This window comes from Eurosta solidaginis, chromosome 2 (assembly GCF_040869045.1).
Source record: "Eurosta solidaginis isolate ZX-2024a chromosome 2, ASM4086904v1, whole genome shotgun sequence".
Taxonomy (NCBI): Eukaryota; Metazoa; Arthropoda; class Insecta; order Diptera; family Tephritidae; genus Eurosta; species Eurosta solidaginis.
Genome location: NC_090320.1, coordinates 93783400 through 93809778, shown reverse-complemented (window position 1 = coordinate 93809778; position 26379 = coordinate 93783400). Strand labels below are relative to the sequence as shown.

The following is a 26379-nucleotide window of genomic DNA, read 5'->3' as shown; positions in this document are numbered from 1 at the left end:
GTTCATTGAAGGTGGTAGTGCACCACACTAACTGGAAATCATCGTTTTCTTTAACTCACAGGAGTGGACAACCATCAAGTAAGTTCTTAAACAAACAGAATCTAAATATTCAACATTTGATCGTGAACTTTTGGCAATTTATAATTCAATTAAACATTTTAAACATTTTCTTGAAGGTAGAACTTTTACAATGTATACTGACCATAAACCTTTAATTCATGTTCTAAATTCTAAAGTAGATAGATCTCCTCGTCAACTACGTCATCTTGAATATATTGCTCAATTTACAAATGATATTCAATATATACGTGGAAAAGACAACATAGTTGCCGACACTATACGGGAAATTCCAGAAGTAAATGCAATTTCAACTCAAGATATAAATTTAGAAACTTTACATAAAGAACAACAAAGTGATACATTTTTGCAAAAAACCATTTCTGATCAAAATTCTAAACATAATTTAAATGAAATTCATATTCCAGTTATTAATTTAAATATATGGTTTGATGTTTCTCTACAACCTTTTAGACCTTATGCTCCACATTCTATGAGAAGAATTATATTTAACAAAATTCACTCACTATCTCATCCAGGTATAAGAACAACTAGAAACTTAATTCAAAATAAATATTATTGGCCTAACATGCGTAAAGATATTAACGATTGGACTACATCTTGCATCAATTGTCAAAAGTCCAAAATTTCAAGACATACTAACGGGGTTATTCTGTGTACTTGACAAATTGTCAATAAGTTGACAAGTAATCAAGATTTTTATCAAGTTGTCAAATATTTCTATTCTGTGCATAGCTTGACAACTCTAAAAAGCTCTACGACCTGTGAACTAAATTAGCTAAGCGTGGGGCAGTTGAGGGCGAGCAGTTTAATGTGAGTCATAAGGGAGTAATTTGATGTGATTGTAGGTGTATGAGTCGTGGCACAGTGGATGAAGTAGCCGACTCACACGTTTGGGGTTGCGGGTTCAAAGCCCACTGCAAGCAAGCTTTTTTAAAATTTTTATATATTTTTTTTTATTTTATAAATTATTATTTTATTGGACTGTATTTTATTTTCATTTAAATCAACGGTTTAGTGCTACAATCGCGAAATGGAAAAAAACGTAAGAGTTAAATATTGTTCAAATCAAAAGTGGAACGTGCTACTTTCCTGACAATGTTATCAAAACCTTAATAAAAAGAAGTTTATCACAGACGAGTCAACGTGAATCCGAAAAAACAAAAATATTCAAATCGCTAGCATATGTACCAAAATTGTCAGAGCGTCTAGCAAAATCCGATTGCTATAATAGAGGAAAAGTGAAGATAGCTCACAAACCAATAAACACATTGAAAAATATTTTTAACAAAACGAAATCCGAAATTCCTAAAACAGAAAAAAGTAATATTGTCTATAAAATCCCTTGTAATGGAAACAAAACAGAATCATGCAATAACATATATGTGGGAACAACGAAAGCAAAATTAAAATCTCGACTAGCGCAACATAAATCCGATTTTAAATATTGTCATGAAACTATTAACCAAAAAACAGCATTAATGACACACTGTGCAGCGAAGAACCATTTTCCAGACTTTGATAAAACGACGATACTCCAACAAGAAACCAATTATAACAAAAGATTTACACTGGAAATGCTGCATATAATTAACACACCGACCAGCATAAGAATGAACTACAAGACGGATATCGATAATTGCGCGAGCTCCTACAGACATTTGATAACAAACAGACGGACAGTACAAAACTCCGCGTTAAGCAGTGAAGACGCGTAAAATAATGTATGTAAATAATGTTGTTTATGAATGTTTGTTTTGATGTCAATTGTTATATTTATTTTGTTTATGTTTCTTTATATTGTTATAGTTAACCCTAAAGACGGTTACAGTAGGTGACCGAAATATATTGAAGAAAAAAAAAAAAAAAGAAAAAAACTCAACGATTTTTGAAAAATTTTATTTACAAAATTGGACCTCAAGCCGGCAAGAAAATTATTTATTTAAAAAAGAAAGGTCGCTAAAAACTTATAATGTACAATACGGAAGGCACGCCGAACGCATACAACAGTAAAATGGGATATGCAGAAATAAAGAGAAGCTATGGCAACGAGAAGGAAACTATAAACAAATTTCAATTAACAGCAAAAAAAAGTAACAAAACTTAAATGTAGTATAAAATTTTTGTTAAAGTGTAGAAAATCCAAATTAGTTCCTAATTTTATAAGAAATTCAACTAGAAGTGATAAATTATTTGCATATGACGGTGACAGACACACAGATATAGATAAGACATTAGACAGACACACATACAACTACCACTTGAAAATTCTAAGCCTACTTATAAAACAGAAACACAACACATTAAAACGGCAACAAGAAAAAATGGAATATGCAACAAAAAAGCTAAAGAAGAAGCTGAGCGAACATGATTTCGACGAATTTGTGAAAAGAGATGAAAATGCCGCCAACCAACTTACCAAAACATTGAAGAACAAACAGGAATCAAAGCACGAGAAACTACGAAGCAAACAAAATAACATACTCGTCGACAACAACAAGAGCAATGAGTGGTTTGTAAACAAAACAAACATTGAAATCCCCCCAGATATAAAAGCTCTGATAACAAAAGGCCCAAAGTTTGCGCTGCCGATAGAAAATGAGAGATTTCCATTATTCCAATATATCGCGGATGGTGAGGGTCTCATACAAACTATTAAAACAAAGGAAAAACAAGAAGAAGCGCGAACTAAATTCTCAGAGCTAATAAAACATCATACAACAACAAATAAACCAAGTGCAATAGATCGTGCAATATCGGATACAGTGAAGCGGACGCGGAATTTTCTGAGCAAAAATAGTAATATTCGTATTTTAACATCGGACAAGAGAACCCAAACAGTAGCAATGTATATGTGTGATTATGAAAATAAAATGAAAGATATATTAAATGACTTGACAATGTATAGAATACAAAGACAGGTCCCCACATCGAGGCTACAAAGCAAAAACAATAGCTTAGTTGATAAGCTTTTCACATTGAACCTGATTTCAAAGGCCGAAAGAAATAAGTTAACCACGACCACGGCACTATCCCCACGAATTTATGGACTTCCGAAAACACACAAAGAAGGAACACCACTTCGGCCGATTTGCTCTGGGATTGGATCACCATCACACGGCCTATGTAAATACATTGCCGACATATTAAAAAACGTCATGACGAACTCCATATATAATATTAAAAATTCGCTAGAGTTCAAAGAAAAGATAAATAACTCATATATTTATGACGATGAAAAACTTATATCTTTTGACGTAATTTCCCTATTCCCCAGTATACCCACACAGCTAGCACTTGACATTATAATAAGAAAATGGACTATAATAGAAAAACATACGAAAATGCCAAAGAAACTATTTATGGAAGTATTAAAATTCTGTATAGAAGAAAACAGATATTTTAAGTTTAAAGAGACAATATACACACCACTAAAAGGATTACCGATGGGATCGCCGACTTCACCAGTAATTGCAGATATCGTAATGGAGGAATTATTGGAAAATACAACTGCAAAATTTACTAGAACACCAAGATGCATTACCAAATATGTGGACGATCTATTCGCTATTATAAATGAAAATGACGTAAAAAGTACACTTGATGCATTAAATTCATTTGACAAAAATATAAAATTCACAACAGAACTCGAAGACGACGGAAAATTATCTTATCTCGACACAATTATTATTCGACGAGGAAACCAATTAAAGCTCAAGTGGTATAAGAAATCAACATCTACCGGACGAATCATCAATTTTTATTCAAAACATCCAAGAAAGATGATAATGAATACAGCAATGGGCTGTATACAACGTATGTTACAAATATCAGACGACACTTACCACAAGGAAATAAAAGAAGAAATTAAATTAATATTAAAAAGGAATGACTTTCCTGACAATGTTATCAAAACCTTAATAAAAAGAAGTTTATCACAGACGAGTCAACGTGAATCCGAAAAAACAAAAATATTCAAATCGCTAGCATATGTACCAAAATTGTCAGAGCGTCTAGCAAAATCCGATTGCTATAATAGAGAAAAAGTGAAGATAGCTCACAAACCAATAAACACATTGAAAAATATTTTTAACAAAACGAAATCCGAAATTCCTAAAACAGAAAAAAGTAATGTTGTCTATAAAATCCCTTGTAATGGAAACAAAACAGAATCATGCAATAACATATATGTGGGAACAACGAAAGCAAAATTAAAATCTCGACTAGCGCAACATAAATCCGATGGATTTGTTTAAATTGACGCATACACAATGAAAAATATATTTGCAGTCGGCACAGGTGACTTTACCACCGTCCGCGCGGTCTACTTTTTGATTGCAAATTTTACAATTCATTATTTGAAGTGAGGACTTAGTGTAAATTTTAATAAAACTTGATTATAATAATAGTGTAAAAAGCGATTTCAAATGCGCAGACCCCACACACACTGAAAACACGTCTACTCTTGACGACAGTCGTCTTACTTCGTTTAGGTTTAATCTGATGGCAGAGAAAGAATACCAAATGCGTTTAAAAAAGTGTATAACTTCATGGGAATACTACAGTGCTGAGAATCTTTTGAATTTATTTCGTAACTATAACCTGAGTTTACTGAACATGGTATCATTAGAAGAAAAAGTTCGAATAATAAATGATGTTATGGTTCACGCCATGAAATGTTTAAATTTTGAAAAACAAGTTGAAGTGAAACTCATGAACAAATGGTATGATCGAGAGTTAACATATTTAAATAAGTGTAAAAATAGCCTGTATAAAATTTGTCAAATAAGCGGTGACTGGGTGCTGTATAAAACTATAAACAAGCAATCCAAAAAATTAATTAAAATTAAGAAGACTACATACTTAGAAAATAAAATTTCGATAAATAACAAAAATAGTACGAAACGTGACCCGCTGCTTTGAATTTGATGAAGTGACTGTCGATACAGTGACACAAGTTGTTAAAAAGTTTAAACATAAGATAGGCGGAAATAATCTTATTACGGAAGGTGTAATTAAAGACTCTGTTATGTACACGGGATACTTTTATGCGAATATTATTAATGAAAGCTTCAGAACTGGTACAATGCCAGACTTGTGGAAACTAACAACAGTTACACCTATTCAAAAAGTTAAAAATACTATAAAATATAGTGAAATGCGACCCATAAATACCTTGCCTGCCGATAAAAAAAATCATTGAATCAATTGTAAAAGAACAGCTGGAACAGTACCTGAAGTTCAACAAAATTGTAATACCAGAGCAATCTGGTTTTCGAAAAAAACATTCTTGCGAGTCTGTTTTAAACTCAATTGTTTTTGAATGAAAAACCCAACTTAATAAAAAAAATTTGTAATTGCGGTATTCTTAGACCTTAAACGAGCGTTCGAAACGATATCTCAACAAATTATGATAGAAAAACTTTACAGCATTGGAGTGAGAGATAAAGCGCTTGCATGGTTCAAAAGTTACTTTTCAAATCGTCGCCAAAGAACACTAGTAAATGGAACATTTATATCAAATGAAACACCAGTCGATATTGGCCTTCCACAAGGATCAGTACTTGCACCAATATTCTTTAAAATATATATAAATGATATAATTAAATCAGTAAAGCATTTTAACTTAAAGTTGTATGCAGATGATACTCTTATTTTGATAAGCGATAAAAATTTTAATATAGCTATGCAAAAAATGCAATCAGACCTAGATAATATATACATATGGATGTGCCAAAACAAATTAAAGATAAATGCCGATAAGACCAAGTATATGATTCTGAGTAAAACCCCCGTTAGTAACAGTTATGAACTAAAAATAGACAACAATGTACATATGGAAGTGTCAAAATTAACTATCTAGGTATAGTTATTGATAATAGATTGAAATTTGAAGACCACACAAATGGAATGGTCTTAAGCAAAGATTGCTAAACAAAATAGGTTTCCTGTACAGGTCATGTAAATACGTATCGAAGAAGCACAAGATCTTAGTATATAGAACTATAGTGGAGCCCCATTTTAATTACTGCCCTAACATACTGTTTCTGGTGGCAGATAACATAATAGATAGCTTACAAAAAATGCAAAATAAGGCGATGAGGTTTATATTAAATATAGAACATGATACTCCGACAAGTGATATGCTGAACAAATTACAATGGCTTAGTGTTAAACAGAGTATACTTTATTTTGTAATGATTTTTGTTTTTAATATTAAAAAAGGGGATTTACCGGAGTATTTGAGCATTAATATTGCATACCAAAAAGATTCACAATATTAGTACTAGAAATAAGAATAGTTTTAGGCTTGCGCTCTTTTCCACGGACAGCGGACAGCTCAATTTATTTTACAAAGGATTAAAAAGATTTAATGAACTTCCTGTAGATATAAGAAACTGTGAAGAGCTGAATGTATTTAAAAAGAAATTACTGTCATATTGTCGTACAACTGCAATAGGGTAGATAGAAGAGATCTCATGTATAATGTAATATGTGATATGGATTTATTAATCTAGGCTTATAAGCTGTAATAAATAAATAAATAGTTGACTTTTTCAGGTGTCCGCGTCTAGGCAGCAAGCAGCAGCTTAGACATCCATTTCACAAGAAGCAGCCGCACAGCGACATATGGACAATTCGTCGCCGGAAAATGTAATCCTCGCTACCGCCAATATTCTTGTTCGTGACGTAACAGGTAGTTATATAGGTGGGTATAGAACATAAGATCGCAAGTCACTTGTTTCGAGCTCCCATGAACGTTTTGCATCACATCGAACATAGGTTAGGTTAGGTTGAACTGGCCGGTCCACGAGATCCTCACATAGACTGATTGAGTCCGTAGTGTTACCAGAAGTTTGTTTTAACGACCAAACTAAAAAACCCTATCGAAAACCAGGACCTATGTTATGAAATAACTCCGTCCTCTTGGCAAATACTAGAAGCTTCCTAGGACTTAAGCCACTTGCTGCTTCTAGATCTGACAGCTGTATCACTCCTAATAGGTGGAGTCTTAGCCTGGCAAGTGCAGGGTACGAGCACAGAATGCACTCGATCGTCTCCTCCTCCAACCCGCACTTCCAACGTCTGCTATCACTGGCCAAGCCTAATTTAAAGCCATGTGACGCCAGAAGGCAGTGTCCAACCAGAATACCCGTCATGAGTCTACAGTCCTCTCTTTTTAATGATAGAAGCAACTTTGTTAGTCTAAGGTTGTAAGACCTACGCATAATCTTCGACACTTTACAGCCCCACGCCTTTCCCGCTTGGTAGATCATGTGCACCTCTCGCCTTCGCTTAATCTCGCCCAGTCTAATTGGGACGTCTACGGAGCAATCTTTAAGGGATGCACCCTTTTTAGCTAGTTCGTCCGCTTTTTCATTCCCATCTATTCCCATATGCCCTGGGACCCAATATAGATGTATGCTTCTCCCTGTCCCGATTCTCTCCAGGGACTGCTTACACTCTAACACGCATTTAGACGCTGTGCTATGCGAGATTATTGCCTTAATTGCTGCTTGACTGTCAATATAAAAGTTAACACGGTTGCAGCTTAAGCTATTATCTTCCAGGGTTTCTACTGCTTTCGTTACGGCTAATATTTGCGATTGGAAAACGCTACAGTAATCCGGCTGCCTGTAGGATCTGCTTATTTCCGGATCAGCACAGTATACCGCAGACCCTACTCCTTCCACTACTTTGGAACCATCTGTGTACACATGTATCGCCTCGTCCGCCATTTGCGCACCCTTGCGACAACCGTCCACCTCTATTGTGGCCTTAAGATCTCCTTCGAAGCGCAGATAGGGAATCAGGTAGTCTGTTCGTCTTGTGATTGATGACGCTATACTACTATGGCCATATGGTCGGCGCTCAAGCTGACCCGAGGCACCGAGCCTGGTTGGGGTTGTTAATGCTATGTTCTTTGCTACCAGGTCCACAGGTGGAATGTGCCGAATGGCATACAGTGCAGCCGTCGGGGTTTTTTAGGGCTCCCGTAATGCTATGCATCGATAGTCTACATACCCCCTCTAATATTTTGAGGTATGTTGTTTTTTGTGTGGCTTTCCACAAAACAAGAACTCCATAATATAGAATAGGGCTTACAATCGCTGTAAAAACCCAATGGGAAAGAGAGGGCGATAAGCCCCACGTACACCCCAGCATTCTTTTCATGCATGGAGTGCCGTTGAGGCCTTCTTGACCCCCCTCCACGTTGAGCTTCCATGACAGCTTCCTGTCTAGGATGATTCCTAGATATTTTGTGCAAGATTTCTCCTGTAAGGTTGTTTTTTGTGTGGCTTTCCACCAAACAAGAACTCCATAGTATAGAATAGGGCTTAGGATTGCTGTAAAAACCTAACTTAGGCTTGGTCCAATTTGGGACCTTGTACCTCTTTGTAAAAAAGACCATCCGTCTTCTCCGCATTGACTTTCATCCCGACATGAGATACCCAGGTATGAATATCCCGAAGCGCCCGATCCTTCAAAGAACTAATCGTTGGAAGGCAGTGGAAACACTTATGACAATTGCAACGTCATCTGCGTAAGCCGATAGTTTTACGGGTCTCTCATCGAATCGCCTGAGCAGTTGGTTGAGGACCAGCTTCCACAGCAGAGGTGATAGCACCCCTCCCTGCGCCGGGCCCCTGTCCACTGATTTCGTGGCCTCGTACTATCCCCACTGTGATGAAATCTTCCTGCAATTTAACATGCAGCCAATCCATCTGATTAAGGCGGATGTACTTTAATGTAATTAAGACCATCCATAATCGCCCATTTAGAAACATTATTGAAAGCCCCGGCAATGTCCAAGAAGACTCCTAGAGCATACTCCTTATATTCCAGGGATTTCTCTATGCATAGCTTATCAACCAGATCCTGAAATCGAGATTTCAGCATGGACTACTGTTAATGGCCCAACGAATAATCCGGACTATAACTCAAATTTAGGCTGGGTGCAAGTAAAGAAAAATAAAAACAGAAAAACAAAAGGAAAAACAGACGAAAGCATGATGATGATGGTAATGCTACGAATGCAAATGCAGCGAGAGTCTCTCCAATGTTTCTGTATCTGCTAGTGATACTGCTGACGTCACCCAGTGGAAGCCTCTACGTTAGAAGGCAATTCTGAGTGGATCACTGTGGGCAAACGCAGAGCCAAAAATAAGAAGAAGAAAACTCAGCGAAAGAAAGTAATCACACAAAATAAACAACTGCAAACAATTGTTGCTGGTACAAGTCTGAATACAGATTTGGACGTTGCCCGACGTGACGTCATGAAGCGAATTAAATGGTTTCATTTATCATCGTTTTTGCACTGTGTAACCGAAGAAAAAATCATAGATTACGTTGCCCTTTATGCTGGGGTGGCTTTCCGTAATTCGATAGTCGACACCCGTTGATTCGATACTTCAAGTCGATATCGAACGTTCGATGCTGCCATTTTAGTTCCCGCATTTTGGTATGATCTCTTTCGTTTGCAGATTTCAAAGGGTGTTTAGAAAGCTTTTTGGAGCTACCAAAATATTTTCTGTTTTAAATAGCGTCTGTTTCTTAATCTCTGATGAAAAAATCATTCCCTAAATAATCCAAAGCATAAAATTACAACTTTCAAAAAGGCAATTCGACACCTAATTTGGTATCGAACAGTTTGTATCGAACGTTCGATACGACGCGTCGGCAATTTGTGTTACGGAAAGCGAAAACGATTACTTTATACTCGTTCTTGATTGATATCGAATTACGGAAAGCCACCCCTGCTCTTGATAAAAGCCAACTAACTTCCTACAAATTGATCAAAAAAGGCGTTGAGCCAAAAACCCTTAAATGGGTTAATTTCAAGCTTGGCGTTCCCGTCGCAGTTTCTGACACCGTTTTAAAATGGCCAGCTAATGTTACAGTACGACCTTTTCGTTCCTTTCGTGCGAACCAGGAGATCTCCTGATAATGTAGCTGTTTCAAATTCGGCTAAAAATTGCTTAAAAATATATATGTCTGGTTTCGGACCAAATGTTCGGCTGTATATACGTATAGTTTTGACTTAGATTATGTTATATTCGTGTTTGTTGAATCTTGGCTGAATGATAACCTTCTTTGATAGCGAAATTTTTGATCCTAATCCTTATGACGTATTTCGTAACGACCGTGATCCTGTTAAAACTGGTTGCCTCCGAGGTGGTGGCGTTCTTATTGCTGTTCGGAGAAAATTCCGCGCCGCATTGGTAACACTCACCAACTCGGACACAATTATTGACCAGCTTTACGTACGTGTTCATGGTTTGTCTGATGTCTTTACATATAAGCCTAGTATCCTAGCAAAAATGTGCCCGTAAATTGCTTAGGAAAAGGACCAAAAGCTGTGTCGATGGAACACGTAAATCGTTAAGTAGCATTTGTACAGGGCAGCGGTAACTTTCGTGACCAGTCCATTCCATCGTACCTATTTATGTGATTGTCCATACTGCTCACACATATACGGTTTTAGGTTATCGAAATGTAAAGAAACTATAGTGCTGTACTCTTCTTACATTCACGTTATGGCAGTCATATTTTAAGTTATATACCTGTAACTTGACGAGTATTTTTACGTTTATATGACCGCCTTTTGACTAGTATTATGACCGTCTTTTTACTTGGATTATACTGCTATATAAATAAAATATTTCTTTAATTCAAATCTATTAACATTTCTTTTATTCAACATTTTTATAATATTTTACATTTATAATAGTTGTAAATTATTAACTATAAGTTTAAGGAAGGAATAGTTTTTCAGTCTTGTTGTTGACCCATAAATACAAATTTTATTGTATGCGATTGTATGCATACAAAGTTAAAATAAATTAATTAATGATATAGAAAACAAAAGAGAGAACTAACAGAACTATTGGTTGCAGTAAACCATCAAATCGCGAGTAGGCAATTCACAATTTGGGTAAGGTGACTTGTAATTCGCCAATTTTAATGCTATACCTTTTTTATTTTAGTTCAGAAAGCTGCAATTGAGGTTCGAAAGTTACAATTGAAGTTCAAAAATTTCAATTCAAGTTCAGACAATTTAAACTCAAGCTCAGAATTTCTATTTGTAGTTCAGAATTTCTGTTTGTAGTTCAGAAAATTATAATTGAATTTAATTGTAATTTTCTGAACTTCAGTTGTAATTTGCTGAACTGCAGTTGAAATTCCTGAGCTTCAATTATAATTTACTGAACTTCTATTGAAAATATGAACTTCAATTGTAATTTTTTGAACTTCAATTGAAATTCCCGAGCTTTCAGAACTTCAGTTGCAACTTTAAATTTTTTTTTTGCATAAAATAAACAATTTAAAATTTTTTCTGACAGTTAAAGTGGTGAATTGCCTACCAGTGGTTTGAAACCACTTGCATTCGTGTTTGCGCTTCTCTATATCATTAATATACAATATCTTTTGAATAATTCAATTAATACAAAAATATACATTTTTTTCCTTTACATTTTAGAAATGTGTACAAAAATATGTAATTTTACATATCGCAACCTAACCCTTAAAGTATTTCAACTCATAATCAGAGTAACTTTGTGTTGAATGTTAATTTATACCACGAAAATAACAAAATTGGTAACAAAACTAGGCTAAACGATAACGTTAACTACCAAAAAAAGTTATTTCACGATGCTTTCATGGATCGATTTACACTTAAATACCGATCTGAAATTTTTTTAAGTTTTCACATTTTTTAGTTTAAAATGCGATATATGCATTCAGTGGAATAATTTTAGATTGAATGTACTTCATGCAATTTTCTTTCTTCGTGATTTTGCAATAATAAACGTAGGTACTCATAGTAGTTTTTTGTTTTGAATTATGTGATTACAATATTTATAAGAACTATTTAGTTGATGGTATTGGTACTGTCAGTTAAATTCATCAGCAATTATTTATATTCAAAATATTTTTTTGTTATACATCTATTTTATAAATTTTGGTTAAAAATTATTGACAAATTCGTTGCAATTAGATTGCTTTAAAAATCTTTGCAAACTTTGTGCGATTGTTGAATATTATTTTAATTAGAGCATAAAAAGCTTAGATTAGTAACGTAGAAAAAAACTTAGAATTATTTCAGTTAAGTTCATCACAAATATTTATATTCAAAATACTTATTTCTTATACATTTAGTTTATAAATTTTTGGTTAAAAATTATTGACAAATTCGTTGCGATTAAATTGCTTTAAAATTCTTTGCAAACTTTGTGCGATTGTTGAATATTATTTTAATTAGGTATAAAAACTTTAGAATAGGAACGTAGGAAAAAACTTAGAATTATTAGGTTCTTATATAGTTTTTAATCAAAATTATTTCAGTGTGTCTTGTTCGTTTGTTGTATGTAGATTTATGCTGTTGCAGAGCTGGATTTATTGGTCAGATACCGCCTTTGTTTATGCCGGTTGTGGCTCAGCGTTAAACACCGTCTCATGCTGTCTTCGAAGTCGATCCTGCCTTGCAGTTTGAAAACTTCTAAATTAATAGGAATGGAAAATTAAAATAATGACATTTTAAAACAATTTAAATTACACTACCAAAAAGTACGCTGTTCACGAGTTTCAGTTTAGATAGAGATCGTTTGCCATGTACTCCGTCCCAGTTAAAATTGAAAAGAAAGTTGTCAGAGAAAAGTTTTCTCATTACTCCAATAATGTTTACAATTAAAAATATTCAAAAATACCATTTGTTCTTGATAATCATCTGAGTCCAACTTTTTCTCAATGTCATAAACTGAATCCAACGATGTTAGTGGCATAACGATAGAGAGCTCGGTGTGAGTATCATTTTCCGTTTCTCCGCTGATACGGCATACTATTTTGTGCGTTTTCTTAATCAGAACTTTTGAGTCACGCATAACTTTATGTTGAGCCATGACTTCTGCCAATTCTGGAAGCTGAAATTACAGCATAAATAATAATTAAAGAGAATCAAGGTATTGCGGCTACAATTACTAGGCTTTCACAAATAACAGTTCAATATTTCACTATGCACCTTTTCTTCAATCTTAGTCAATCTAAATTCCGGGTCGATATGCTTCTGTAATATTGTTTGTAGTATCGCCATTATATTTTCGTTTGTTGTAGGGAATGTTCCTTTGTTGGTTAAGGAAGTAGCCGCATTATTCAAAACGGTACTCGTTGTATTTAAGGAGGAGTGAAAGGACGCGCTGTGTTGTGCTACATCAATGATGTAGTCGTATCCCTAACGTAATCAGCTGTTTATCGTTATGATGGTAAACCAAAAACCAATTGGTTGGCTACGATACGGTTACGACCTTAGCGGAACCAATAATTGATTGCATTGATTCTCATAAGGTTGGTCGAATCAGCTGTTATAAGGTTACCGATAAAGCACCAATGTCTGCAGCTTTAGTTGACGCGATAAACGTAAAAAGCCAAAGCAAAGAGGATAAATTATGAAGAGACGTCACTCGTTACTCGCAGCCATATGCTCAATGTTTTCTAAGAGGTAGTCGCTGGTTTTTTTGGGCGAGATGTGCATAAAATGTCTTCTAACCATTTTCGTGGGGTACTTGCGTTTATTTTTCCGCCTGTATTTAATTAACTAATTAATTCTCTTTCCAAAAATCACAGTTGCATAAATTGCCTACACTGTAGGAATAAATGCGAGACAATTCAAAAATGTCCCTCTTAGAAAAAATTCGGCATATATTTTTTGATTTTTGGGAGTTACCCGCCACTCGTAGCAGACTGGTGGCTCTTATTTTGTTTATCCCCTTTGCATTGTTGCTCAACACAAGTTTCCTGAAAGCGCCGATTGTGACGCAGCCATTTTGGCGAGGCCATTTACAGTACGGCATCACATCACCGCAATCAGCTGTTCTATTTGTTTTGAACCGAGGTTCCTATAGCTTTCGTAATGTTGCGGAAATGTTTAACAAATTCCAATAAATATGTGCCGTTGCTTCACAGAAGACAGCAAGTAAGATTAAAATTAACGAGTTATTGAATATTTTTAATTTAGTTCATACATGACCAACAGCTATCAAGTACGGTGAGCACAGTGCTCGATGATGAAACACTATTGGATCAAGCGCACACAGACGAAGATGTGAGAGTGAATCCTTTGTTGGCTAGAGTGTCCCCGGCACAATGGCGTAATGTACATGAAACACTCATGAATCACGGTCTCAATACGAGCAATTTCCTGCGCATTGCAACCGGTAATCCGGAGGTGTTTGCACGCCCGACACAACGTCTAGTTGATGCAATGGAATTTTGGCGCAGCTTTCAATTCACGGAGAAGCTAATGTTTTTACTGCTAACAAAATATCCAGCACTTTTAGATGTGAACAAAAACACGCGTTTACGTAAACATATTGGTTATTTGAAATCATTTGCTGGCACTAGCAAAAATGTTTGGAAATTGTTAATGAATTGTCCGGATTTACTTGAACAGTCGGAGCGACGTGTCGAAGAAAAGGTGACGTACTTGAAAGAGGTAATGCGTGTGGAAATACCTGAAATAATAAAATCAGAAGCGTTATCTAAGCCATTAGAGGAGATACGTTGCCGCCATGTCTTTCTTGAAAGACTGGGTCTATTCAAACCAAGACCACTTAAAGTAGATCCAGATGAGCCAACTAAGAATCCACTTTTATATCAAATAACCAATAAATCGGACAATGCATTTGCAACTAAGGTGTGTCATGTTACGCTTGCTGAATTTGAAGCATTTAAAGAGTTGTACGCACGGGAATTGAAACGAAAACAGGATGCTGAATACGAAGATGAGGATATGCAGCTAGTACGCGGGTATAAAAAGCATTGAAAAGCTCGTAGATATTTTTGTTAGCTACATGTTACATATATTAATTTAATTTAAAAAAAAACAAAACAATTGTTTTAAAATTCCGATGTGAATTTCTTATTCGAACGATTTGCACAAATTTGTTTTATCCTCTACGTAAGTAACGCCCAATTGTCTACGAATTTGATCCTCAATGTATTACAATGCCAAACTTTCTTTATGATCAAGTAAATCACTTTGTGTTTTGTGCTCTAAAATGCAATGACGTACCTCTTCTGCTTAAAAACTCAGCGCTAAGCGATTGGGAAAATATGTTGATAAATCACTTTTTGGCAATGGAAATTCTTTTTCTTCACCATTTACATCTATAATTTTCACAGGACACCAATAGTCCGGCACCTAGTTTCATTGAAAATTCCATAGCTCATATTAATTTATGTATAAACGTTTTTTATATCGTCTTTGAAAGTTCAAACCACATATAAAATGGCTTTCACTATAGAGGGATCTTAATACCAAAAAGTGGAAGAAATGCCACGCGCCCGGTAGTAAGCCGACAGTCTTGGAGGCGAATTGATATAACCACCTCAAATCTTCAAAGAACACATGACCAAGAACAGTTGTTTGGAACTTTCACCGACGATATGTTTGCGACTATAAATTATACTAACAGTCATAGTGCCATCGGTTCCTTTTATAATTGCTTTATTATCGAATCGTTTCAGACTGCTAAGCATTAGTTCAGCTTTCCGATCAGGTCCATAATGTAGCACAATATTAGCTTCTTCATCAACACCATCCTTATTCAATGTACCATTATCCATGATATTTTGTGGGAAATAGCCGAATATCCACAATGCGAACTGTAAAGCATATACACCCAATTCAAGTGTAACACCACCACCAAGACTGCGCCGCCTAAGAGGAAATACAAATTCAGAGATAAGTAATAAGTAAATGATTTACTCATCCACTCATACATCACTTACATTACACGGCCGACTTTTTCCATTGGCAAACCGAATGTGCAATTAACATTGAGCACCTCACCCAGGGCGTTGCTCTCGATCTGTTTGCGTATGTATTGATATGCGGGTACACAACGTGACCAAATTCCCTCCATAAGGAAACAGCCTTTGCTATGCGAATGTTCTATCAATTGCAACGTTTGATCCTCATTCATACAAAGTGGTTTCTCACAGAGTACATGCTTGCCATGGTCCAGCATCATGCGACTTATTTCCAAGTGAAAGGGGTTTAGTGATAAAATGTAGACAACATCTAGAATGAAAGAGACTACAGTTGATACATGAAGGTAAATAACGGGAAGAGGTTTCTGACATGCATCTTTTTGTGACCATACCACTTTTGTTCAATGCTTGGTTTACGTTAACCGGCAATTTATCTGACAGAAATAGTTAGTTCAAGTGTTGAATGAGTAGCGCCTGAATTACACGGGCAAGATTGTAGTTAAATTAAGTGGGGGTGGAAATGAATAGGTCTCTGAGAGATTGCTTCCAAATTTTTATTGAAATTTCGGGACAATGAGTCCTCACAAATTGGGAGATCGATCAAGCATAAATAAAACTTCAGGCCCATCTATCGAGATGTTCTTTATGTTAAAATGCACATTCGTAGTAAATTGAAACATCCAGCACCACACGACATTGACACATAAGAAAGTCGTGAGGTTAGAATGCAGTTCAAAGGGAGTTCTCCAGACGTTTATGACATGAATTTCTTCGAAAGCTGAGGTAGCACAACCGAGCGGCCAATGCCAAAATACTGCTCTCAGAACCGTCACGGGCTGTCTTCTTATGTCCCCAGAACACCATCTACATAATGAGGCGAGAATACTCCCCATTAGGTAGAGAAATGAGATGCTAACCAAACAATTCCTGTTGAATTCCCAGAAACCTGGTCATCCCAACAGACATGTTGTTGTTGTAGCAGTGCTTCGCCCCACCAAATAGGTACGACCGATCACAAATTGTCATCAATATCCTTTAACGGGAGTCCAAGGAAACTTGCTGTTTCAACAGGGGTGCACCATAATGAGAGGGGTTTTAGAGGCGTTGTGGTTCCACATTACAATTGAAGATATGCATTGCAAGCAGGGCAAACATTTTGTATATCGGGGTTGATTCTGGATAGGTAAGAGTTTAACCTGTTACAGTATCCAGAACGAAGTTGAGCTAGAGTGACTCGCGTTTCCCTGAGGAGTATGCGTTCCTATTCCGCAAGTTTTGGGTACTGTTCTTTGAGTACTGGATTCACTGGGCAATTCCTGGCATAAAGGTCCGGCTTGTGGAGTTCACTGAGGACCTGCATGTGTTTTTTTGCTTCATACGGCTGAGTTGTCAGGTGCTCTATTTCCTCATAATGCTTACGGAGATGACTCCTTAAGCCCCTAGGCGGAGTTGGCTCATCAATCAGATGTCTGTTGGGTTGCCCAGGTTTCTGGGTATACAACAGGAACTGTTTGGTTAGCATCTCATTTCTCTCCCTGATGGGGAGTATTCTCGCCTCATTATGTAGACGGTGTTCTGGGGACATACGAAGACAGCCCCTGGTGGTTCTGAGAGCAGTATTTTGGCAGGCCTGTAGCTTCTTCCAGTGAGTAGTTTTTAGGCTTGGCGACCATATAGGGGACGCGTAGCATGCAATTGGCTGACCAATTGCTTTCTATGTGGTAATGAGCGTTTCTTTGTCTTTTCCCCAAGAACTGCCAGCAAGGGATTAGAGGATTTTATTACGGCTCTGGATTTTCGGTATAATTGCGGCTGCATGCTCACCAAAACGTAGATCCTGATCAAACGTTGCACCCAAGATTTTGGGGTGTAGGACAGTCGGTAGCCTAGTGCCATCGACGTGGATGTTCAAAATGGTCGACATTTGGTACGTCCAAGTTGTAAATAAGGTCGCGGAAGATTTAGTCGGTGATAATGCCAGGTTTCGCGAGGCGAAAAAACTGGAGAGATCAGGGAGGTAGCCGTTTATTCTGTTGCAAAGCTCATTGATCTGTGAGCTTAGGGTCTGTAGCCATTATTTTGCAGCCATCGGCGATAAATAATGCCGATAAACCGAAGCAATGGGAATTCATAAACTAGTTTTTTAACCATCACTCAAAAGCCGCCACAACTATAATATTCAAGCTTATTAAGAGGTTCCCAATAAATACATATAAACAAAGTGTGATCACATTTCTGTATGAAATGAGTTTTAAAAGATCATCGCATAATAAGCTTTTGCACATTGTTGAGTACAGTATGAAAATATATGTCGTAGGCCCACACCCCGTTTTAGTTCCCTTTAAGATTTCCATTTTGATAAAGACACAACCTGAATGTTTTATAGAGTCTTATCGATGTTGATGGTTCTTTTCCAAATATAGATCAGGTTCGTTCCGGTAACAACCGCTAATAAGGTACAAGCCCGACCACCTGGGGAACGATATAAGATGGCCACATTAAACCTTCTTGATCGAAGGAAGCTCTGCGGGGGGAGTGCGGATCGATTCGCGGAAAACAGTCGCAGATTTGAGTTTAAAAGTTATAAAAAAGTTATAAAAAAAATAAACAATTTTTTGTACTCGAGTCTCAAAAAAAACGAAATTACTTTTTGTTTTTTTTTTTTTTTTAAGAATTTAAATGTTATCAATTCCTTTGCTGTGGAGGAAAGGAATTGATTACTTTTTCCAATTACTGAGGAATGTAATGGGTAATGTAATGGAATTGAATTTACCCAGCTCTGAATACGAGGAATGGGAGAAGGGAAAAAACTCGCACGGAATTTTTGTTTAGAATTGGGCTGAATATGAAAATATTATTTTATGTCTATAGTTAAAATTTTAAGAGGTTTGAGCGAATATATTTTTTAAATTGGATAGCTTGGTTTATTAATCACATTTATAATTATTGTACATACATTTGACTATCGGCCCAAAAGTAAATATAATAGAGACCCTTTATTTTAGGCTTCGTGTAAATATGGAGTTTTTGGTTCCATTACCTTATTTTCTATATTTTATAGACTTGTAGACCTACATTGACACCCTATACACCTCTATATTAGTATTATGTCTAATAAATTTTGTTCGGTCACGCTCTACTGTCTATGAGGAACTTGGGGTCGCCAATGCCACGGATGCTAAAGAAACGTGGTTCGCCACGGGTAGGTGAGGTTGACAATTGGGTAGGAGAAGCTATAAATTGCGCTGGCAACCCATTCAAAGCTTCCGCAGCTCACCTACGCGAGGCCAATCCTGTTATAAATATGAATATTTAGCAGGCAACAACAACCACAGCAACAACAAAAGCAGAGTAATAAAGATATTTGACAAAAGAAATTAACGATCTCAAATAGATGTATTGTTGTTGTTGTAGCGATAAGGACACTCCCCGAAGGCCTTGGGGAGTGTTATCGATGTTGATGATCCTTTGCCGGATGCAGATCCGGTACCTTCCGGTACCAGGCCCGACCATCTCGGGAACGATTTGTTATGGCCACATGCGACCCTCTAGGCCATCCCACCCCCTAGATCCATGAGCAGTTCGGGGTCGCAGAGCCTCTGCTGTTAATGAAACAGGAGTGCTATAGATTCCGCTAATTTATTTGCTGATTTTTTTTGCTCCAACTTTGAATCTGATTTGCCCTCTGATTCAAGTTTTTCTTCAACGAAGGATTCTTCTATTAACTTCGGGTCTCTACGTGTTTCCGTTTCGGATGTTATTAACGGCATAAGGAAGCTTAAGTCGTCAACAAAGACTGACTCTGATGGCCTCTCGGTCATTCTGCTAAAAAGTTGTCTGTGTTTGGCAATGCCAATCACAATCATTTTCAACAATTCTCTGGCCACTGGTCTTTTTGTGGATGACTGGAAATTGGCAACGATTTCACCTATATTTAAGAGTGGCAATAAAAACGATGTTCGCAATTATAGACCGATTTCGAAGCTATCTTCGGTGTCCAAACTTTTTGAAATTATTGTCAATAACAAATTGTATTTTGCGGTTAAAAGTTTAATCACTATCAACCAACAGTTTCGTACCAAATCGCGCAACTGTAAGCAATCTAACAGTGTTTAGTGAATACTGCATTTCTGCTTTTCAGTATAGATTTCATGTTGATACAATTTATACTGACTTCTCGAAGGAATTCGACAAAGTTTCTTACAGAATATTTTTAGTGAGGCTGCCTGCTATGGGTTTTCACTCTACTTTTTTAATGTGGATTAAGTCTTACTTATCCAACAGGCGTTGTGTCGTAGTCGTTGATAATACCACATCCCGTCCGTTCATTGCATCCTCTGGAGTCCCACAAAGTAGCATTCTAGGACCTCTCTTCTTTATACTTTTTATAAATGACATTGGCTCATGCTTGTCGATGGCGGAATATCTGCTGTATGCGGATGATCTAAAAGTGTTTGCTGTTATAGATAGTTATGGTGGCTCTGAACGTCTGCAATCAGACCTTAATAGTGTCGAAAACTGGTGTAGTTTAAATCGTTTATCGTTAAACATTGAAAAATGCTTTCATGTGACTTTTTCAAAATCAGATAATACCCTTCGTACTTGCTATAGTATCGCTGGCTATACATAGCAATCTGTTGAAGAAATCAAAGAGGGTGTATTTTTACACAAAATTTTATTTCTCTACGCATGTAAACTATGTCATAACTCGATCATACGCAATGCTTGCGTTCATACGTCGTAACTGTTCCGCATTCAATAGCCCCTACACTATGAAGTCACTATATTGTGCCTTTGTTAGATCGAGGTTGGAGTATGCGGCTGTCATTTGGAGACACTACCAAATTGGCCTCTCTAATCGGCTTGAGCGTGTTCAGAAAGTTTTTTTACGATTTGCTCTTCGATCTTTAAACTTTTCTGAACCAATGCCTTCGTATGAATCTCGATGCCTTTTAATTGCACAAAACACGCTTGAAAATAGACTTTCCATTCTATCTTGCTCATTTGTCATTGCTATAATTTCAGGGACCGTTGGCTGTCCATCACTTCTTGATAAAATTCAGTTTAATGTACCATGCAGAAACCTACGACAGTTTGAACCTTTAAAAATTGGGGGTTTCAGAACTATTTATGGTATAAATACTCTTATTCTAGGGCTTGTGCTGATCTGAATACGTTTTTTAACTCCTCAGTTGCTGACTACACTTTTCCTTACGCTGCCTTAATTAACAATTTCAGATCTTATTTTTCTTAGGATTAAGTTAATGTAAACATTTGCATAATATAGTCTGTAACAATCTATAAATTCAAAGACTCAACTTAAATAAATAAATAAATATACCAAGCAACGTAGTACTTGCTGATGATGAGTTTTATGTGCCGAAGAATATATTCATGCTATTGGGTACAGAAATATTCTTTAGTCTGTCTGTTGGTCAAATCCAACTTGGACCTAACTTACCTATTTTGCAAAAAACCCTCTTAGGCTGGGTTGTTTCGGGTCGTTACCAAACAACTTAACCAAATCATCTTGTTTATTTACAGCTTTCGATTCTGTACACACTAAATTGGAAATGTTGTGGAAGTTGGAAAAAGTTGCGACTAAACCAGAGGCTTGGACTCGTGAACAACAGAGTTGCGACCAGTTGTACAACAAAACAGTGTCAAGGAAACCCGATGGTAGAACAGTTATGAAAGTACCTTTCTAAGATAATCCAGTTTGTTTGGGCTATTCTTACACGACGGCATCGAACCGATTTAATGCACACGAGCGTATATTAGAGAGATCATAACAACTGAGGGAACAATATGTGGAATTCATGAACAAATACGAGCGTTTGGGACACATGAGCATTGTAGAACATCCGAACCTGAGCGAACCACATTATTACATCCCACATCACTGTGTGTTAAAGCCTATAAGTACAACAACGAAGCTTCGAGGCGTTTTTGATGCCTCTTGTCAAACAACAATCCAAAAATCATTAAACGATATTCAAATGGTTGGCCCTACAATTCAATATGAACTGTTTGCTCTTTTTTCGTTTCCGTCTCTTTAGGTTTGCACTCACAGCTGATGTTGTTAAGATGTATAGACAAGTGCTTATGCACGAAGTCTATCGAAAGTTCCAGTACATCCTATGGAGGAATTCGCCGACTGAAGATATTAACACATATCAACTTAATACCGTAACGTATCGAATGGCGTCCGCTCCATATTTGGCTATACAAAGTTTATTATATCTAGCTGAGCAGAATTCAGAACAATTTCCAATTAGAGCAAAAACCGTGAAGAAATCATTTTACTTAGATGACTTATTGTGTGGTGGTGATACTCTGGTCGAACTCTTTCGAAAAAAACAGGAGGTAACTCAGTTGTTAGAATTAGGTAATTTTTAATTTACGAAGTGGCACTCTAATCATTATAAATTCAGAGAAGACAACTCTGCAAAGGATCTGAACATAGACGCATCTAATACAAGCACACTGCGCCTACAATGGAATCAAAATCTTGATTGCTTTATTTTTTCTTTCGATGCAAAACTCGGATCCATACGCAAACTTACAAAACGTTCAATTCTTTCTGTAGCATCTTCGCTTTTCGACCCACTTGGTCTTGTGGCTCCTGTGGTTATTACATAAAAAATTTTACTGCAAGAATTATGGTTGCTGAAGTTGGATTGGGATGAATCGGTGCCACAGAATATTGCAAGTGCTTGGAAAAACTTCTTACACTGTTTATCTTCACTTTCATAAATTTAGGTTAATAGGTACTGTTTATCGGACGACATGGTGTCCCTTGAGTTACATGGATTCTGTGAGGCATCTATTCGTGCATATGGTTGTGCTATAAATGTCGTTTTACCAAAAAGTGTGGAACTACCATCGTCAACTTGCTCACCGCAAGGTCCAGAGTTGCACCCATCAAAAAACAAACTTTATCTAAATTAGAACTTTGTGGCGCTCTTCTTGCTCGTCTTATAGAAAAAATTTAACCAATCATTATTAATAAATCGTTTACCATATTTCTTTGGACAGATTCCCAAATCGTATTACATTGTCTAAAAATGCATTCGGCAACACTTTCGACCTTTGTAGGAAACCGTGTTTCGGAAATTCAAGATTTAACTAAAGTCGGTCATTGGAAACATGTCCCAACACATTTCAACCCAGCAGATTTGGTGTCTAGAGGAGCGACTGTGGAAGAACTTGCCAAGTCAATATGGTACAACGGACCAACGTTTTTGTATGAAACCCCAGATAAGTGGCCAAAGGGCAGGTGCGGTGAAATTGACATGGAAATTGTAGAAAGCGAGAAACGAAAATCAGCATTCAACGCAACTATGAGTACCAATTACATTTTAGAAGTCATCAATCGGCGTAGTAGTTACACTAGCGCACTTCGATTAGCAGCCTGGATGTTTCGCTTTATTAAGAAAGTACGGCACCGTATCAAATCTGATGACATTCATAAACTTTCACCGCAAGAATTGCATCACGCTTTACTTTGCATAAGTTGGAACATACAACAAAAACATTTTACTAATGACATTAATCTTTTACAGAAAGATCTTACGACGAATGCCCCATTGCGTTATTTGAGCCCGTTTCGTGAATACGTAGAAGAATTTCAAATACTGAAGGTTGGTGGCAGACTAGAATATGCAGATATCCCAGAGGAAAGAAAGCGCCCAACTTTATTACCAAACAAATGCGACTTCGTTATGCCTTACGCTCGTCATCTTCATCTGAAGCATTATCACGCAGGACCCAAGGCACTAGTATCACTCATAAGACTCCAGTTTTGGGTAATCAACGCTCGCAGGGCGCATCATCAGGTCATACGTACATTGTGTACGCTATAAGCCAAATCTAACGAACCAGGTAATGGGACAGTTACCGGTTGAACGGTTAAATCCATCTCGCCCTTTTCCACGCTGCGCTCTCGACTTTTGTGAAACAGCAAATGTTTATTCGCGAATTCGTGGTACAACACCTTATAAAGCGTATATTGCCAACTTCGTCTGACGGATTCTTGGCGGCACTAAAACGCATGATTGGCAGAAGAGGGCTTCCTTCCGACATCTTTTGCGATAACTCAACAAATTTCGTTGGTGCTTGCAACAAACTCAATGAATTAAAAGCGTTTTTATTCAAAACCGAAAATCGAGATGCAATAGGAAGATATTGTGCTAATGAATTTGTCAACTTTAATTCTCGCGTTTCCCTGGGGAGTATGCGTTCCTCTTCCGCAAGTTTTGGGTACTGTTCATTGAGTACTGGATTCACCGGGCAACTCCTGGCATAAAGGTCCGACGCCTGTTTGTGGAGTTCACCAAGGACCTGCTTGTGTTTTTTGCTTCATACGGCTGAGTTCTCAGGTGCCGTATTTTCTCAAAATGCTTACGGAGATGACTCCTTAAGTCCCTAGGCGGTGTTGGCTCATCAATCAGATGTCTGTTGGGATACCCAGGTTTCTGGGTATTCAACAGGAACTGTTTGGTTAGCATCTCATTTCTGTCCCTAATGGGGAGCATTCTCACCTCATTATGTAGATGGTGTTCTGCGGACATAAGAAGACAGCCCGTGGCGGTTCTGAGAGCAGTATTTTGGCAGGCCTGTAGCTTCTTCCAGTGGGTAATTTTTAGGCTTGGCGAATATATAGGGGACGCGTAGCACGCAATCGGTTGGCCAATTGCTATGTATGTGGTAATGAGCGTGTCTTTGTCTTCTCCCCAAGTACTGCCAGCAAGGGATTTGAGGATTTTATTACGGCTCTGGCTTTTCGGTACAATTGCGGATGCGTGCCCACCAAAATGTAGATCCTGATCAAACGTCACACCCAAGATTTTGGGGAGTAGGACAGTCGGTAGCGTAGTGCCATCGACGTGGATGTTCAAAATGGTCGACATTTAGGACGTCCATGTTGTAAATAAGGTGGCGGAGGATTTAATCGGTGATAATGCCAGGTTTCGCGATGCGAAAAAACTGGAGAGATCAGGGAGGTAGCCGTTTATTCTGTTGCAAAGCTCGTCGATCTGTGGGCCTGGGCCTGTGGCCATTATTGTGCAGTCATCGGCGAGGGAAACGATAGTACCTCCTTCTGGTGACGAAGGTAGCTTAGATATGTAGAAATTAAAGAAAAGTGGGGATAGGACACCACCCTGTGGCACCCCCTGTTTAAATCTTCTTGGTTTTGATATTTCATTTCTAAATTGCACCGATGCCTGCCGACCACCCAGATAATTTGCGGTCCACCTTTTAAGACATGGGGGAAGGGTAGACCCTTCCAGGTCTTGCAGTAACGTGCCATGGTTGACCGTATCAAAAGCTTTTGATAGGTCTAGCGCAACGAGTACTGTTCTATGGTGGGGGTTTTGATATAAACCGCAATTTATCTGGGTGTTGATGGCATTTGGCGCGGTGGTGGTGCTATGGAGTTTTCTGAAACCATGTTGATGACAGGCTAGCTGCAAATTTGCTTTGAAGTAGGGGAGCAAAATAGCTTTAAGCCTTTTGGCTACTGGCGATAGGAGAGATATCGGGCGATATGACTCTCCTATGTTAGCTGGTTTCCCAGGCTTTAGTAGCGGGACCACCTTGGCCATTTTCCATTTTTCGGGTATGACAAAGGTGGAAAGAGACAGGTGGAAGATATGTGCTAAATATTTGAAACCCTCTTTCCCTAGGCTTTTAAGCATCGGCATGGCTATGCCGTCTGGGCCCACTGCTTTGGATGGTTTTGCATGACCGATGGCATCACCAACCTCTTTGGCGGTGATGGTAATTGGTAACGCGCTGAATTTATGTTTATGTGCGTGTCTGTTGGCCCTCCGTCTATCTTTATCGACCGTAGAATGCATCATATATTGTCGCCAGAAAGGGCTCGAGCATTTTTTCGCATTCGACAGCACTTTATCGCTAAAGGCGATGGAAACTTTGTCATTGTGCCTAGACGGATTCGATAGGGACTTTACGGTGGACCAAAGTCTACCTACACCGGCAGAGATGTTACAACCGCTTGGGTGCTCCTCCCATTTCGCCCGCTTGTGTTCATCCACAAGCAATCTGATGCGTTGGTTTATATCCCTTATTTGGGGGTCGCCGGGATCGAGCTGTCTTATAAAGTCACGTTCACTCGTTAAACTTGCGGCCTCCGGCGGGAAGTGGGGCCGAATTTCGGGAATTCATCCGGCGGGAATGAAACGAGCCGAGGCGGATTCAATGACCTTGCCGAAAGCACGCTCCCCTTGGCGGGCATCAGTCGGGATAGGGGGGCAGCAAATTGGTTGTCTGTAAAGGATTTGAATTCGTTCGACTTTCCTTTTTTAAAGTTGATGAAAGTGCGTTTTCTGCGACGATGAAGCCGGCGGGACGCTCGAGCGAAATAAGTATAGGCAGGTGGTCGGATGCCAATGTTACCATCGGCTGCCAGTTGACGCAGTTTACGAGTTCTGCGCTCACGATTGAAATATCCGGCGAACTGTGACAGCTTCCTGCCATACGTGTGGGGGCGTATCCGTTTATTGT

The 26379-nt window shown here is 37.8% G+C and overlaps 1 protein-coding gene, 1 long non-coding RNA gene and 1 pseudogene across 4 annotated transcripts; 2 read left to right on the top strand and 1 right to left on the bottom strand.

The window, feature by feature from the left end:
- Positions 1-25355, top strand: LOC137242286 (uncharacterized). 3 transcript variants are annotated; one of them, XR_010950174.1, is made up of 4 exons: positions 6649-6787; positions 21394-22215; positions 22284-23288; positions 23415-25355. It is a non-coding gene; the product is annotated as an uncharacterized lncRNA (long non-coding RNA). The 3 variants fall into 3 exon arrangements; XR_010950173.1 differs by lacking the exon at positions 6649-6787 and adding an exon at positions 1-78 and having other exon boundaries at positions 21394-23288; XR_010950172.1 differs by having other exon boundaries at positions 21394-23288.
- LOC137239084 (transcription termination factor 4, mitochondrial-like) lies at positions 10161-14899 on the top strand. Its single transcript, XM_067763990.1, has 2 exons — positions 10161-10343; positions 14093-14899. The coding sequence occupies exons 1-2, from the start codon at positions 10161-10163 to the stop codon at positions 14897-14899; spliced, it is 990 nt and encodes a 329-aa protein (XP_067620091.1).
- On the bottom strand, positions 14996-19670 carry LOC137239083 (trans-1,2-dihydrobenzene-1,2-diol dehydrogenase-like; annotated as a pseudogene).
- Positions 25356-26379: the final 1024 nt, after the last annotated feature.

Excerpts from the sequence above, each read along its gene's own strand:
- LOC137239084 (XM_067763990.1), top strand. The coding sequence starts at position 10,161 with ATGATAACCTTCTTTGATAGCGAAATTTTTGATCCTAATCCTTATGAC. Across the intron at positions 10,344-14,092 it reads CAATTATTGACCAGCTTTAC|TTCATACATGACCAACAGCT; the intron begins GTACGTGTTCAT and ends TTTTTAATTTAG.